General features: G+C 42.0%; 1 protein-coding gene across 10 annotated transcripts in view; it reads right to left on the reverse strand.

Moving 5' to 3' along the window:
- cdh23 (cadherin-related 23) overlaps nt 1-15,797 on the reverse strand; it is an 874,975-nt gene that overhangs the window by 293,490 nt on the left and 565,688 nt on the right. For all 10 annotated transcript variants that reach the window (XM_069885557.1, XM_069885556.1, XM_069885568.1 and 7 more), the window contains 5 exons: nt 9,713-9,902; nt 6,370-6,512; nt 4,844-5,063; nt 3,236-3,388; nt 1,835-1,948 (listed from right to left, as the gene is read on the reverse strand). In XM_069885557.1, coding sequence (XP_069741658.1) covers nt 1,835-1,948; nt 3,236-3,388; nt 4,844-5,063; nt 6,370-6,512; nt 9,713-9,902 — 820 coding nt within the window. The remainder of the gene's footprint in view (nt 1-1,834; nt 1,949-3,235; nt 3,389-4,843; nt 5,064-6,369; nt 6,513-9,712; nt 9,903-15,797) is intronic.

Below are 15,797 nucleotides of genomic sequence, written 5' to 3' on the forward strand. Positions count from 1 at the left end.
CTACATGGGGACTTCATTTAACCTTTACTTGGGTTTGTAAAATCATTGAGTGATATACAGATTCTGAAACCTTCAAGCAATTTGTGAAAGATCATTCATAAGAAGAAACAATTCTCTGAAAACCACTCCACAAGAAATTTGTGAGTTTTAAGAAGTCTAATGCCTCACACTTACTCTATAATTGCTTTTGAACAGCAGTAAAGATTTTGAGTTTCAACACAAATCCTTTCTGAGACTGAACTTTAAAATAATCTCTTCAGAATTGTACCTGAATTGTAATGGTTTTGGTTTTCACACACACATATATACATTTGTGCATAGTGGGGTTAAGTTAAAGTTAAGTAAGATTTTGTGTTATTAATAAAACTTCTTTTTGTATTTCCATTGCTGTGGGTTTAGTTTGTGACATGAGGTTTCAAAGAAATGAAGAATGCAGTGGTCCCAAAGGGTCTAAATTCGACTCATCCGTATCCATGACCCTCCCCTTGTAAATTACATGATTGGAACCTTTCAATGTGCAATGACCAGACATAATCCTAGGACAAAGGGTTTGAACATGACAACTAGGAAGTAAATATGAACATCTGTAGATGCTGGGGAAACTCAGCAGATCATGCAACATCCATAGAAAGTACAAGGCAGTTGACGTGTCTGGCCTGAGGCCCTCTTCAGGAGTATAAAAATTCAAGCAGGCACCTGAGTACAAAGATGTGGGGTGGGGGGGGGGGGAGGAAGAGAAGGGAGAGGAGCACAGGTTGACAGGTAAGAGGTAATAGGTGGGTACAGTTGGGAGCGAAGAAGAGAAAATGGAAGCCAGGAAGAAGCATTGGCTAAAATTTGACTGATTATTGTAAAGTTCAGTGCATTGGCCACACTGTTCAAAAATAGCCGAAATCAATTCATGCAAGGTATAACCTATTTTTTAATGTAATCTATTTCTTTGCTAAAAAAAATTTTGTTCCCAGATAGGACATTATGACAACACTAATTTGTAGTAATCATAAACGTCAAAAATAATAATAGAGAAAATAAATCTGACATAATTTGGAAGGATGAAAGCACTCAGTAGAGGGCAATTTATGTCATATCATATCAGACCTTGGTATAATAACCTGAAGATGTCATCAATTCAAATAACCTTCCTCACTCAGATTTTCACTTCTGACAATGCTGAATGAAATTAAGTAGCTTCTTACTCAAACACTTCAATTAAAAATAAAATCACTGCTTTCTCAAGTATTTTAGATCTCCGTGGCCCATATACCAACACTGAATGAGGGAGGAATCAGCATCAATCTTTACAATTTTAAACATACAACATCGTAACAGGTGCTTTTGGCCCACATGCCCGTGGTGTTCAATTGCACCCAATTGACCTCCAACCCCCTCCCCCCCCCTCCCTTACATTTTGATGGATGGGAGGAAACTGGAGCACCCAGAGGAAACCCACACAGACACAGGGAGAATGTACAAATTCCTTACAATTGGAGCCAGCTTCAACCCAGGATTATGGGCATTGTAATAGCATTAAGCCAACTGCTGCACTAACCATGCCAGCCTATTTATTTTAGGTAAGGTTTGATATTTGATAGGGAGCCAAATGGTTGAGGGGTATCCTAATGGTGTAGGGAGAGGTGAAGGGATGGAGGTTTGTGCAGAGCAAGCACTGGGTCTTGGTAGCAGAAGGCAAAGCCGTGACTGGTTCAGTAATTAACATAAGGGACAATCAGGAAATAAAACTGGAGAGGCACAAAACTGAAGAGATTCTATTTTCTGGTCTTTGAAGCAACACCAATACATCCCACAATTTTGTCATGGAGATTGTGCTACTCACCAATTGCTTCCAATATGAGTGTGTAAGAAACTTGGGTCTCTCTGTCCAGATTTACCACAGTCCTGATAATTCCATCTCTAAAACCGACGCTGAATTTTCCATTGTTGTTTCCGCCTGAAAGATCAATTTGCATTGTTATTTTTGAGAAGGATGTGGTGCTGTCTTGAGGCTGCAGATTTGATAGATCAAACAGGACAGGGCTTATTTCCTGCACAGTAGCAGAGGACACGGTAAGTTGAAGTCACTTGATTCACGTGTAATGCAACGAGAATTTTCAATGCAATTGGGTGCAGTTTCTCACTGCAGCCCCAGATGAATCAAAGACTAACATTAAACATAAAATAAGAACATTCGGTGCTTTATTTATTTGGTCTATAGAATATTTGTTATGGTTCCAGTGGGAATGGGTGAACTGAATAACAGTCGTATTGATGAGGAAGTGAGAAAGACTTGGGGGAGATGAGGCTTTTGTGGACCAGTACCAAGCAAAAACCATTCAGTTCTCTCACTGATTTGTGATTTGTAACATTTAAGATATTTCTTCAACCCTGCTGGCACAAGGGAACGAAGTGACTTCAGTGACTAGTGGAGTTCCACAGGGATCAGTTCTAGGATCCTTGCTCTTACTGATTTTTATAAATGACCTGGACAAAGAAGTAGAGGGATAGGTCACAAACTTTGCAGATGATACGTGGCTCATGACAGGCACATGGGTGAAAGGAACATACAGGGTAATGAGATTATGAGGGTTTAGATTTTTTTAGTAGGTGTCTATGGGTCAGCACAACACCATGGGCTGAAGGGTCTGTACTGGGCTGAATTGTTCTATGTTCGAAGTGTCTAATGGCACACAGTGTTCCACTGAAACACTGTTGAGCAAAAGGACTGACTCAGAGTTAAGGATGAAGGGAGGACTTGGGTTTTTGATTTGAAGGGTTAATAATACGTGGACTGCATCCGTATTCCACAGCCATACCAGAAGCCAGGTGAATAGTAATGTTTAACAAATAGTAAGAAACATTAGAAAGGATGTTGCATGGACATTTTCAAGATTGTTCATTCATCTGTTTCGAGCTGCCTTCAGCAACCAGAATGGTTTAGCCTGATGGAAATTGATAAGAATCACATTTTGTCAGAAGGTAGCAAATTCTCACCTGCCAGTGTCTGCACAGCTTCATTGTACAGCAATTTAATTCCAATGAATGTCAATGTGCAAAGTGCAAACAGGATACCATCTCCAAGAGCTGAAAAGGCAACTGGAGAAGTGGGACTTGTAAAAAATCATTAAAAACTCATGTTCTGACAAACAATGGTGAGGGCACGGGGGCTGCAAAATGGGACACACATGTTTAGGGCTAAACGTCTGGGACCAAATTTTAGCTTTGTTCGTCGGTCACCCACCTGTGATGAAGTAACTGAGCTCTGCGTTAAGACCTGCATCTCCATCGCTGCAGTTGAGGTGAACAACCTTATAATCTCTGGGAACGTCCTCCAGCAGAGAGATGTGATAAATGGCTGGGTGAAATGTTGGAGTCTCATCATTCATGTCCATCACTGAAAGAACAATCAAGTCCAGTGTCCCAAAACATAGGAAGAAGAATTTACCAACTACTAACCAAGTGTGAACGGGTATCTGGATTTAGATAACCCCAATGGCTTTCCATCCCCAATAGAAGGTTTGTAACCTTACAAGAACACACTCACTTTCCTGGCTCCTCACTACCTGGTCATGGGGGATGTAGAAGTCTCTGGCTGTGCCATTCTTGTCCTCACAGAAGGGCAACCAGGTTCAATCACCATTTCCTGATCTTTTGCTCAGTTTCATAAGAAACCATATTTCAAATCCTCTTTCTACCAATTAACCTCCCCTTCCAAATCCATGCAGGTCACTTAAATTACCGATTCCCCTCTCAGGTACCAAGAACTCTTTACATTCCATTCTAACCTCTTAGATTCATTGTGACAAATTTGTCATCATTCCCTTTGAGGACATTTCTCATTCCGTTTAGTGGACGGAATGGGATGGGGAGAAGGGAGGCTTTGAATGGTTATTCCTGTGCATTGGCAGGTAGTTTGTTCCTGTCTGACAAGGAACATTATCCATAAATCTTTGTGGGGACTGGTTTTATCTTCCTATGTATTTATTAATTGCCCACAAGATGTTGGTGGTGAGCGGCTGGTTTTAACCACTGCAATCCTTCTGGTGAGGTCACTGCCACAGTGCAGTGATAGTGAAGAAATTATGACGTTTCTCCAAGCCATCTGCACGATGTGTGACCTGAAGCTCACAAGTTCCCATGCATGAAGCTCTTTCCCTTCCAATTGCTAAAGGACACCAGTTTGAGAGGTGGTGCTGAAGTACTCTGGGCAGCACTGTAGAGAACATTGAAAGAACCAAAGACGTTGATCCAAACCAAGGTTTTTATTAACTAAAAGATTGGAGCATATCACGTAGGTTGACCAGTCCAGAATGACCTGGTCTGGCTAGGAACAATCCTTTAAGACCTGCCAGTAGGTGTGGCTACACTCTCAGTCAGCCAATCACAGTCATCCTGCACTACCATCTGTACATATGTACATATACACATTGGTGATAGAATCTGTACGATCACAAGCACATTCTGTGGAAGGTACACACTGCCAGGGGTTGGGGAATACATGTTAATGGGAGTTAATGAGATGACAATCAAGGTTGCTTTATGCTGGAAGACCCACGGGGTTATGTCCGTGTGCTGCAAGACCATCAGAGTAGTGTCCATGAGCTGGAAGACCCACGGGGTTATGTCTGTGTGCTGGAAGACCCACGGGGTTATGTCCATGTGCTGGAAGACCAACAGATATTTGGCAGAGTAAGGGGTATCTTTCACCGAGTTCATGATCTTCCAGCACCTCTGTATATCTGCCTCTGCATTCACCCCTGGACTAAGCCTTCTTCATGGTCCAGAGGCTTTGTGGTGTTAAGATATTTCTGCAGGATGGTCAATGTCTTGCAGCAATGTTGTTGCTTACCTCTTACTGTTAGGGTGCTGGTGGAACTTCTTGGTACCGCCCCTGCATCACTGGCTATCAACCGAAGATAATATTCTGCTATTCTCTCTCGGTCCAGCACCGTGGTGGAGGTGATTACACCTGTGCTGGAGTTAAACACGAAGTCCAATCTGGGCTTGCCCACTTGCATTGAGTAAGTAACCAATCCATTCAAACCTTCATCTGGGTCCAGCACAGATACCTAGGAGTAGAAAAGAATGAAGCAGCATCGTTCCTCAAGTTGAAACTGAGCAGAAACAAAAAAAGGAGAGAGTGTGTGGGATTTCCACACAGAATATGCCAAGCAGGGAATGCCTCTCCATCCTGTTCCCACAGGTCGGAAGCAATCAGTAAAATCTTGCACGACAGACAATCGTAAAGGTGAGAGAAGAGATTTGTTCCATCATCATTCATACCCAGATGTGTGTTTGGCTGGGAGATCAGCAATTCCTTACACATTTTTAACTGCTTCATCAAAATGAGGGGCTTGCTTCACCATTTGAAGGCACATTCATGAATGTTAGGTTGCTTGTGAGCCAGACCCAGTAAGGATAAAAGATCATTGACATTGGAGCTGGTTTATGAAGCAGTTGATTTTCTGTCAAAAGTAGCATTTAATTGTAGGTATAATTTTGTTAATTTGAATTTGCTAGCAGTTATGCGTTTAATTGTTTATTCAGGTGTATCGGCTGTTGGTCCAGACTTCTGGACACCCCTCCCAGTAAACATAAAACCATGTTTCCAATAAACTCATCAGGACTGGTGTGGGCAAAGTGATAAAGTAAAAGTCCTGAATGCAAGACTGCTCAGAGATTGGGTCGGTCTAGATTTTCCAGATTTTCTGGCAGTATTTTTAAAATTCAAATTTAAGGAGAATAAACAAGTAAATTTTGATAGTTCATTCATGAAACATTTTCTCATATAAAATACCAAGTGTGAAAAGAAACATTTTTTCTTGCTTTTCTGTGTGGTCGCATGCTGGCACTGTGCATTTTCAGCACTTATGCATGCCCACAAAAGATGAGAGTTTTCAAGGTCCAGATTCTTGTGTGGTCCAGATTTCAGGTGGGACTTTTTAAGAAGTCCGGATTCTCGGGAGGTCAGATTTCTGGCATCCGGATCTTCGGACTTTTACTGTATGATACTAAATGCATGACAGCTTCTAAACGAGAGCTCATTCTCTGCTCTCATTAAATTAATTCTGTTTATCTAACTCATTGGGTCGAGCAGTATCAGTGGGAGGGAAAGAATTATCTACATTTCTTGTGTCGGCCATTGTTTTTCTTCCACCGATACGGCCCGACCCACTGAGTTTCTCCAGCAGATTGTGCTCCAGGTTCATCACTGGGTACATTGTAGTTTGACCCATGTCAAGGATGGACAACCCAGTCCTCTAGACATTTCAGAAACATCTTCCGTTCTTGCTTTCCTCTCTGAAGCCTTCACAGCTTCACATATTCCACAATTTAGCGTGGAGGAAGTTCTGCCAAAGTGCTTTAAACTGTTACCTGGAAGATGGACGAGGCAGCAGGTAGTCCTTCTGGCACTTCGACGATAAATGGCAAATTTTGGAAAGCTGGGTCATTATCATTTAGATCCAACAGGTTCACAGAAACAAAGGTGCTGCTGGCTTGGAGAGCTGGCCTTCCCTCTGCAATAGAAAAAACAATGAATAAAGCCACCATAGTTACCAGCCCATGAGAGGGAAGGTGGAGTGGTGAGGACTTTGACTTGGCTCCTCTCTGCTTTGCGCTGCCATTTTTATTGAGGTGGATTGAGATTGGCCCATTATTTGGGTGGCACAGTTGGCATAGCGGTTAGCGCAGCACCTTTACAGCGCTAGCAATTAGGACCAGGGTTTGAATCCTACTTTGTCTGTAAGGAGCCTGTACATTCTCCCCATGTCTGTGTGGGTTTTCCCGAGGGACTCGGGTTTCCTCCCATCGTTTGAAATGTACCGGGGGTGTGGGTTAATTGGGTGAAAATTGGGAGGAAAAGACTCATGGGCCAAAATGGCCTGTTACCGTGCTGTATATCTAAATTTAAATATATTTTTTTTAAATTAAAAATCGCATCTCTGCACTAATATGAAAAGCTTTGAAGAGTAATTTTTTGACAGAGGTGCTATATACATACAAAGATCCCACAAAGAGCAAAGAGCAATCGACTGGTTGAAAAGAGTGTCATAATGAGTAGAGAGAGATTGGAAAGTTGTTCAGAGAGACAGATTGGAAAGGTGGGTCATTATTATTTAGATCCAATAGGTTCACAGAAACAATGGTGCTGCTGTTTCGGGACTTAGCTGCTGAAGGCATGGCTGCAAGTGTTCAATCCAAACATTCGGGAATATCATAGGACTGGGATGAAGAAAATCAAAAGGAATGAAGCGTTGAATAAATGCGTGATGAGGGTGCTTCTTTTAATGCTTCAAAATCAGGAATTTCATTGGGGAATGGGAAGGGTAAATTGATGGGGGTGGATGAAGGAGGATGAAAAAGACTGAGGCAGGATCTCTCATTGCTATGGCGAGAGATGATGTTGTGACAACAGGTCTCCCTTTGTAACAAATGTGGATATTTCTTTTTCTCCCACTGATACTGTCAATTCCCTTTGCCAGACTTCGAACTGAAGAAGACAAATTTTGTTCATAAAAATATACTTCTACCGATCAAATTATAATAGTGTGCCACATTTGTGATTCATGCTAACATATGCATCAAACCAATACCCTTGAGGGTAAAGCCCTCCAAAAGGTAGTGAACACAGCCCAGGTCATCACAGGCAAAACCCTCCCCACAACTGAGTCCATCTACAGGGAACGCTGCCGTCGGAGGGCAGTAGCAATCATCAAGGACGCTCAGGACTCACTGCTGCCATCAGGAGAGAGGTCAAGGTGTCGCAAGACTCGCGCCACCAGGTTCAGGAACAGCTGCTCTCCCTCCACCACGAGACTCCTCAACAACCACTCAATTAGGGACTCATTTAAGGGCTCTTACTTGTGCAATTTATTGATTTTCTTTTTGTTCTCTCTGAATTGCACAGTTTATTTACATTCATTAAGTTCACAGCTCTTTGGTTGTTTATGTTTTACACTGTGTACAGTCTATTTTTGCACTACCAATTAGTGGTAATTCTGCTGCACCCACAGGAAAGAGGAATCTCAGGGTTGTGTATGTGCTCTGACAATAAACTTGAAATCTGAATCTGAAGTGTAAGACACATTGCTGCAAATTGTGAGGTTTATTAGCATTAGCTCCTTTATCTGTCGGAATTCTCTGCTATATTTAAACAATAAATAGTTTTGCACTGCAAGGATGACAACTCATGGGGTGCATTTTCCGAATTACAGAACCAACTGTAACACGGGCTCACACCAAGGATACAAAGAGTTATTCCAAGGATGGCAAAGAAAGTTTGCCGTGTTTCCCATTACAGGAGTATCAAAGGTACAGACAGAACCTGTAAAAGTAACGTTTGGAGGTATTGGCAACTCCATCACATACGAGCAGAAAGCCTAGTGCGAAAAGAACAAAATGGGGTGCGAGGGGTTGATCTTCATGAGTTGCATTAGTACTCAAGTACAGCACCCCCCTGACAGCCAGTTCCAGACACCCACCACTTACTGGGTAAAAAAATACTTGCCCCATACATGCCCATTCAACTTATTCCTCCACATCACTTTAAACACATGTGTAATGTTTTCACCCTAGGAGAAAGATTCTTAATTGTCCTCCCCATCCTGTGAATTGTTGCAAAACACTGAAATGTCTTTGAGGGACACCTACCCTGAAGAGGTTCCCCTTTGCTCTCTGTAGGGAGTTCTGTGGAATTCCCTCTCACTGTTCCCCACCTATAATCCCCACTGCTCTTACAAACTTCTATCAGACCTCACCTCACCTCACCCTCTGCCCCAGAGAATACAACCCAAATTGGTCCAACCTACTCTTGTAGCTTAGACCCTCATCCAGGCATCACCACTCCAAAGCCTCCATCTCCTTCTTATGATGGAGGTGACAAGAATTGCCCATTGGCACATGGCTTGAGACTGGCCAAAGGGTAGTAGATATCGGAACCGGGATGCAAGAAGCTTCCTGATTGTGTCAGAGGTGTGCATCTGGAGCTCAGGTTGCTAATGGTTTGGTCTGAAGGCTGTATGGCTGGGGGAGTGCTAGAGGAGATGCCATGGACATTCAGTGACTCAAGGGAGGACTCTTTTTTTTAGATTTAGACATACAGCACAGTAGCAAGCCATCTTTCTCTGGCTATAAGGGGTGCTGGGCAATTTTTCCTAATAGCAAATATTTACCTGCCTTACAGTAGACTAAAGGAAATTTGGTGTAATATCACATTTTCTGTTTGTGAAACCACTATTATATATATTTTCCATATGTAAATGTCATGACCTTTCCTGGTTGACCCTGCTCTCACTGGCTGGCTCGTGACTCCTGCCCTCTCTTCCCCATAAAGGCTGTTATGCCACAACCCTGCCCCAGTTCAAGCCTGGGTCAGGGTAAGCGACCACCACAGGGATGCTGTCCATCTCTTGCAAATAAAAGCCTTCAGTCTCGGCAACTTCAGTCTTTGTGTAATTGATCGTGCATCACTGTTTGATTACAGGATAATAATCTTGAATCTTACTGAAGCTCATTCTAGACTCGGGCAAATTAAAAGCAATGTCTGAGTCCCATGCACAGCTTCTTCATCATGTAAATCATTCCTAATGACTTCTGTTAACTCGTATGAAAGTATTAGTTAACAAATCAGGCACCAACCAGTGTGAATGAGTAATAGCTGGAACATAAAGCAAAGTGCAATAGAATAGATTTCTCAATGAACTCATTCATTACTCACGGTCTGTGACTGAGACAATTATTTTTCTCATCATTTCAGCCTCCTTGGCATCCGTGTTCTCTCGGTCCAACACTGCTCCTGAGGTGCGGATCTTCCCTGTGGTTTTGTTTATTTGATAGAATGGATTGGGAGGGTTGATGGTATAAACCACGGAGCCATTTTCAGCCAGGTCGGGATCAAAGGCTGACACCTGTGGAAGGGACATCATTGATCTTGTTATTGATTCTTGTGGCCACCATCAGTAAATGCTAAGGTAGACGGTGGATGAATTTTAACATGGGGAAATATCCTAAGAAAATTCACTAGTAAGATTTAGGTTTCAAATTTACATGACAGGGTACGAACATGACATCACATGCAACCCTGAGATTGCTTTTTCCTGCGGGCGCCACAGGATTACCACTTATACGTAGTGCAAAAAATAAACTGTCCACAGCATAAACATGCAAACAAACAAAGAACTGCAAACAGATAATGAATGTAAACAAACTGATTGTGGAATACAGAAAGAACAAAAAGAAAATCAATAAAGTGCCCAAGTAAGATTGAGTGTGTCATTGAAGAGTCTGATGGTGGAGGGGTAGCAGTTGTTCCTGAACCTGTTGGTGTGAATCTTGTGGCACCTAAGCCTCTTTCCTAATGGCAGCAGTGAGAACAGAGCGTGTGCTGGGTGGGGTGGATCCTTGATGATTTAAAACTTGAAGACTGATACAAGGTAATGCTGGAGGTCAGTTTCCAAAAGGATGGTCAAAGTGCTGGGGTTTAAGGAGCTTATGATGCAAGAGAGACTTAGCCCAGGGAATTCGAGTGTTTCGAGCTTCAATCTTTGATTTTGATTGGGAGGGTTTTTTTTATGTTCAATGCATGATTGTAGTGTTTTTTTGTTCTTTAAAAATGTTAAATAAAAAATACTTTAAATTAGATAAAGTTCTAGGTTTTTATAGTGCTCTGTTTGACTTGAAAATATTGCTCAGTCATTGTCACTTGTGGGCATGTTTGGCTGGAAAAGGTTGAGAACCATTGATTTTGACCAAAGCTGCCAGTGGACATTTCAGTATGAATACTAAATAAAATTCTGAAATACTCTTCCAAGTTAAAGATATTTTGGGTTTACATAAACCGAGCAGGGATTATCAAAGATATATGGAATGATGGAGATGAAGGGAAATGGAAAAGAGTTTTATACCTTCTGCCCAGAAGCACTGGCCGATTACCTCCCACCCGGACACCTTGGCTGAGATTTTAGTAAGGCTCCCCTTTTCCCCAACCTTTGTTGAATAGAATAAAGTGATGTTAGGTTAAATAACATACTAGTTATTATGCCTGGAGCCTGAGGCCCCAGTTTCTGCTAGGACCCTGAGATCCCTGCTCCTACTGGGAGCCCTGCCAGGCCCCCTCCCTTCCGAGCCCCTGGGCTTAGACTAATGGCCAATGGTTAATCCGCCATTGAGCACTGGGCTATATGAGGTGACTCTGGGTTTGTGCAGGGGAGAAGGTGGTGAAAGAGTTTGGGGAGATTCAAGAGGGAAATGTTTATGTGTATTTTGGATAATATGGTTCATAGTGTGAAAAATAAAAAAAAAATAAAAAAAGAGTTTGGGGAGGAGAGAGAGAGAGAAATGAGTCTGAACACTTGGCTTAATGATGGAGGCAACAGAACAAAAATGATTGAAGATCAGCAAATAAAATAAAGGAAGGGAACAAAATGGTAAATTTGGACAGCTGGCAGGTCAATTAAAAAAAGGAGAGGCTTTTTAATGAGTGGACATAAAATTCAAAGAAATTGGTCAGTGCCAATATTCATTGCAATTTAAAGAAAGCAACAAAAGTTACATTTACAACTTAATTCTCCTTCACGACCAAGCTGTTCAAGAACCAGGATTACCACAGTATAAAGGTCTTGCGCAGGAGGTGGTCAGGGATAAAAGAGTTGGGGGGGGGGTGGGGGTGAGAAGGGGGGGCATGAGGGCTATGGAGAGAATTGAAGGCTGGAGAGAGAATTTTCAAAAATACAGAAAAACCCCTGGTGTCTGGCACCTAGATGCTGGTTAAGTGCATTTTCTGGTTGCTTGAGACTTACTCTTACAATGGCTAATTAACACTTATCCACTGCCTCTTGAACCACTGAGTTCTGCTCACCAGACAAGTCTAATATACCAATACTGTGACAAATCTTGAATCTGCTAAGCCAGCCTTTTGTAAATGAACATTGTGTCTCCACATGCATCTTAAATTCCTCCCTATGACTTACACCTTTTTCTTTCGTTAGGGGGAAATTTCTCCAAAATGATGTCCTGTGAAATGGAATCTGTTTATTTATGTTGGTCACAAGGTGGGAACGCTCTGTAGGTGTTGCCTGGAACGCGATTGGTGGATTGGTGAACGAATGGTGAGGCACGCCTATTTTAAACTTGAGTATTTTTAACCTATTATTTTATTCTTATTTATTTTAATTTTTATTTATTTTCCTCAATTTTTTTGCTGGATGCTTGAATTCTGGATATGAGTAGCTTTACTGTATTGTTCAACTGATGAGACACAACCGGATGTAGAGATGCAAAGGAAACAGGGATCCCTCAGAATGAAGAGGTAAAGAGCATCTAAAAGGCAAATGGAATGTTGACCATGCAGCAACGAACAGAAGAGAAAACTCTTCGTACAACTGCACTCAGTGTGGGCGAGATCATATCTGGAGCATGATGTACATTTCAAATTTCCATCTGAAACAAACGGGGCTGGAGGTTAATTTGGGTGTAATTGGGCGGCACGGATTAAATTTTTGGCTTCTACCATGCTGGAAATGAAATGCAAAACTAAATAAATAATAAAATAGAATAAATATAATGAAATAAAAAAATAAATGTCCTCATTTGTGGAGGGATACACTTGCATTTAAGCATTTCAACAAAGTTTCATGGTGTTGATTTCTGGGATGGAAAGATTGTTCTATCAGAAGAGATTGAACTGATTGCAGCTATACTCTGGAGTTTAAAAGAATGGGAAGTAGTCTAATTTAAAGATACAAGATTCTTAAGGGGATTGAGAGGGTTGATGCTGAAAAAAACAATCCTTATGGGTGTCACAAGCACCAGTGAACACGTTTCAAAATAAGAGGGCCATTTATTCATGAGAGGAAGAGTAATTTCATTGATCAGATAGTTTTGAATCTTTGGAATGGTTTTCCCCAGAGAGGTTAGGAGGCAGAGTTAAGGCCAAGGTAATCATTTTATTTTTATTTTGTCCATTGATCAGCCATGACCTATGGACCTATTTCTTAGGTTCAATATTGCCTGGAAGGAATAACAGAACAGTTCTGAATGAGTATGAATGTTTCAGGCCCATCTCCAGAAAACAAGCAGAGAATCTCGACACTGCAGTTCCGACTAGGTGTGCATCAGAGTCATTAAGATCTGTAGTTCATATTGTTGGGTGCTCAGAGGGATACTCTTGTCCATACAGCATGGTAACAGGCTTCACTGAGTCCCTGAGGTGCATCAACCATTCCTTTACACTGGTCCCATATTAATCTCATTGTATTCTTCCCAGGCTTTTCCATCAACTCCCTCTAAGCCCATCCATACAGCAGAATTGATTCAGAGGAGTCAATTGACCATCAACTGAATGAAACACCAAAGTGATGACAACTTCCTCTTAATTACCTCTCCAATAGGATCCCCACCAATACTCGTCAAAACACTGCATTGAGAACCATCTCTGAACTCAACCCTTCCAGTCAATTTCCCGGCACAGCCTCCACCTTATTGTTTCCAAACCTCACACCACCTGTTTCCACCTCCTACCCAAGATCCACAATTGTCCCAGCAGACCCATTGTGTCCACATGCTCCTGCCCCACTGAATTGGTCTCTGCTTATTTTGACTCTGTTTTGTGCACCCAGTCTAGTCCCTCCCCAAATATCCAGGATATCTCACATGCCCTCCATCACTTCAACAATTTCCAGTTCACTGAACTCGATCGCCTCATGTTTACCATGGACATCCAATCTCTTTACATCTCCATCCCCATACCAAAGGCCTCAAAGCTCTTTATTTCTTTCTGGACAACAGACCCAACTGCTCCACCTCCATTACCACCCTCCTCCAACTGGTAAAACTTGTCCTCACCCTCAAAAATGTATCCTTTAACTCATCCCACTTTCTCCAGGTCAAAGATGTAACCATGGGTACTCGCATGACCTCAGCATTGCCTACCATTTTGTTGGCTATGTGGAGCTATCAGCCTATGCAGGCAAGGCCTCTCAACTCTTCCTCCACCTCGTCAATGATTATTTTGGCGCTGCTTCAGGTATCAATGATGACCTCGTTGATTTCATCCACTTTGCTGCCAACTTCCTCCCCAACCTCAAATTCACTTGGTCTATCTTGAACAACACTCTCCCTTTCCTCAATTTTTCTGATTTCATCTAGGGAGATAACTCATGACAGATGTTATCTACAAACACACGAACTCCCACAGCTACCTCTACTACACCTCTTCATATCCTGTCTCCTGTAAGAATTCCATTCTCTCAATTCCTCTGTCTCTGCCACATCTGCACCCAAGATGAAGACTTTCATGGCAGATCATCAGAGATGTCCTTCTTTTTCAAACAATGTTGCTTTCCCTCTACCAAGATCAACTCAGCCCTTACCTGCAAATCTTCCATTACCCACACATCTGCCCTCCTGGCCCCCTCTGCCCCCACACACAACAAGGACAGGATTTCTCTTGTTCTCATCAGCCTCCGCATCCAACATATCCTCCTCCACCATTTTTGTGACCTACTATGTAATCCCACCATTAGATTTCTCTCTCTTTCCCTCATCTTCCATCAGGGCACCCTCCAACCAGACGGCATTTACGCCCAACCCCCTCACTTCTGCCCTCTTCAACTTCCTCCAGCTCTGGCTCTCTCCTTGTTCCCTCCAGAATTTTGGTATGTTTTTGAGCAATCAACTGGTATGGCTTTGGAATGAGGGAGCTGGGGAAATCCCCACAGTCATCAGGAGAAAATGGAAACTCTACAGAGAACATGCAAACACCACAGAGAAAGTGCCAGAAGTCAGGATTGAACCTGAGAGGCAGCAGCTCGGCTAGTTACCAAAACATTATCAACAGCACCAAAAGAGAAATAGATGAATGGCAATTCATCTTGCTCTCTGTGAGACTGATTCATTGCACAATGGCTGTTCCACTGTCTGCTTGCCTACAATTGCTCTTCAATGTATATGATTACTGTAAAGGCTTACAGGGAGAAAATAAATATGCCTTTCTTTCAGCCAAAGTAAATCACTGATAAAGCAACCTCTTAACAATTTGCTTATCTCCATCATGAATAAAGCAACAACATCTTTGCTAAAAAACTCATTCCATAATCCTGTCAAAGTTAGTCACTGTGTAATTCCCTCCAAGAAACATTGCCCAGAAAATTAGCTGTCATAACTAATTCTCACTCTCCCTTAATTATCAACTCACTTTGTCACGGGTTTATGCACAAGGCTCAGCCTATTCTCAACTTAATCGTTTCGGCTGAAGAATGTGAAGATTCATGGGCCAGATTCCACCGATGCCGATATGAATATCGTCACAGATGCATCGTGGTATTTAATTGTTCAATTATTGTACGATGCAGCAGACACCTTTACTGCGAATACATCATCGCAACTTGGCGCCATCCAATCGATAATTTAAATTCCAGGAAGAGCATTTATACCAAAAGCTACTCTACATTCACACAAACATTCAAGTAGCATTGACAGTGAAATCCCTGTTATCCGGAACTCAATCACCGTCAAAATAAATGAAGAAATAGAAGTTTAGTATCAATAAAAATTTAAATCAAAGTTTAACATTGTAAATGTTCTGTGAAGCAACATGCAAACCTTTGGTGAAGATGGGAGCAAATAGCCAGCCAGCGGAGTGCCTTGGTCATGCTTTGCCCATAACAGCTGTTTGAATAAAATGGCATTGCCCAGAATGAAGAGCTGGTTAATGCCGCTCACCAGAGTAAAACGCTAAAGTCTGCAGACACTGAGAATTTGTTAAATATCTCTCCTTATCCCTGCTTAGAAAAGGTCTTTATTAG

The sequence above is a fragment of the Narcine bancroftii genome, chromosome 6, assembly GCF_036971445.1.
Source record: "Narcine bancroftii isolate sNarBan1 chromosome 6, sNarBan1.hap1, whole genome shotgun sequence".
Lineage (NCBI taxonomy): Eukaryota > Metazoa > Chordata > Chondrichthyes > Torpediniformes > Narcinidae > Narcine > Narcine bancroftii.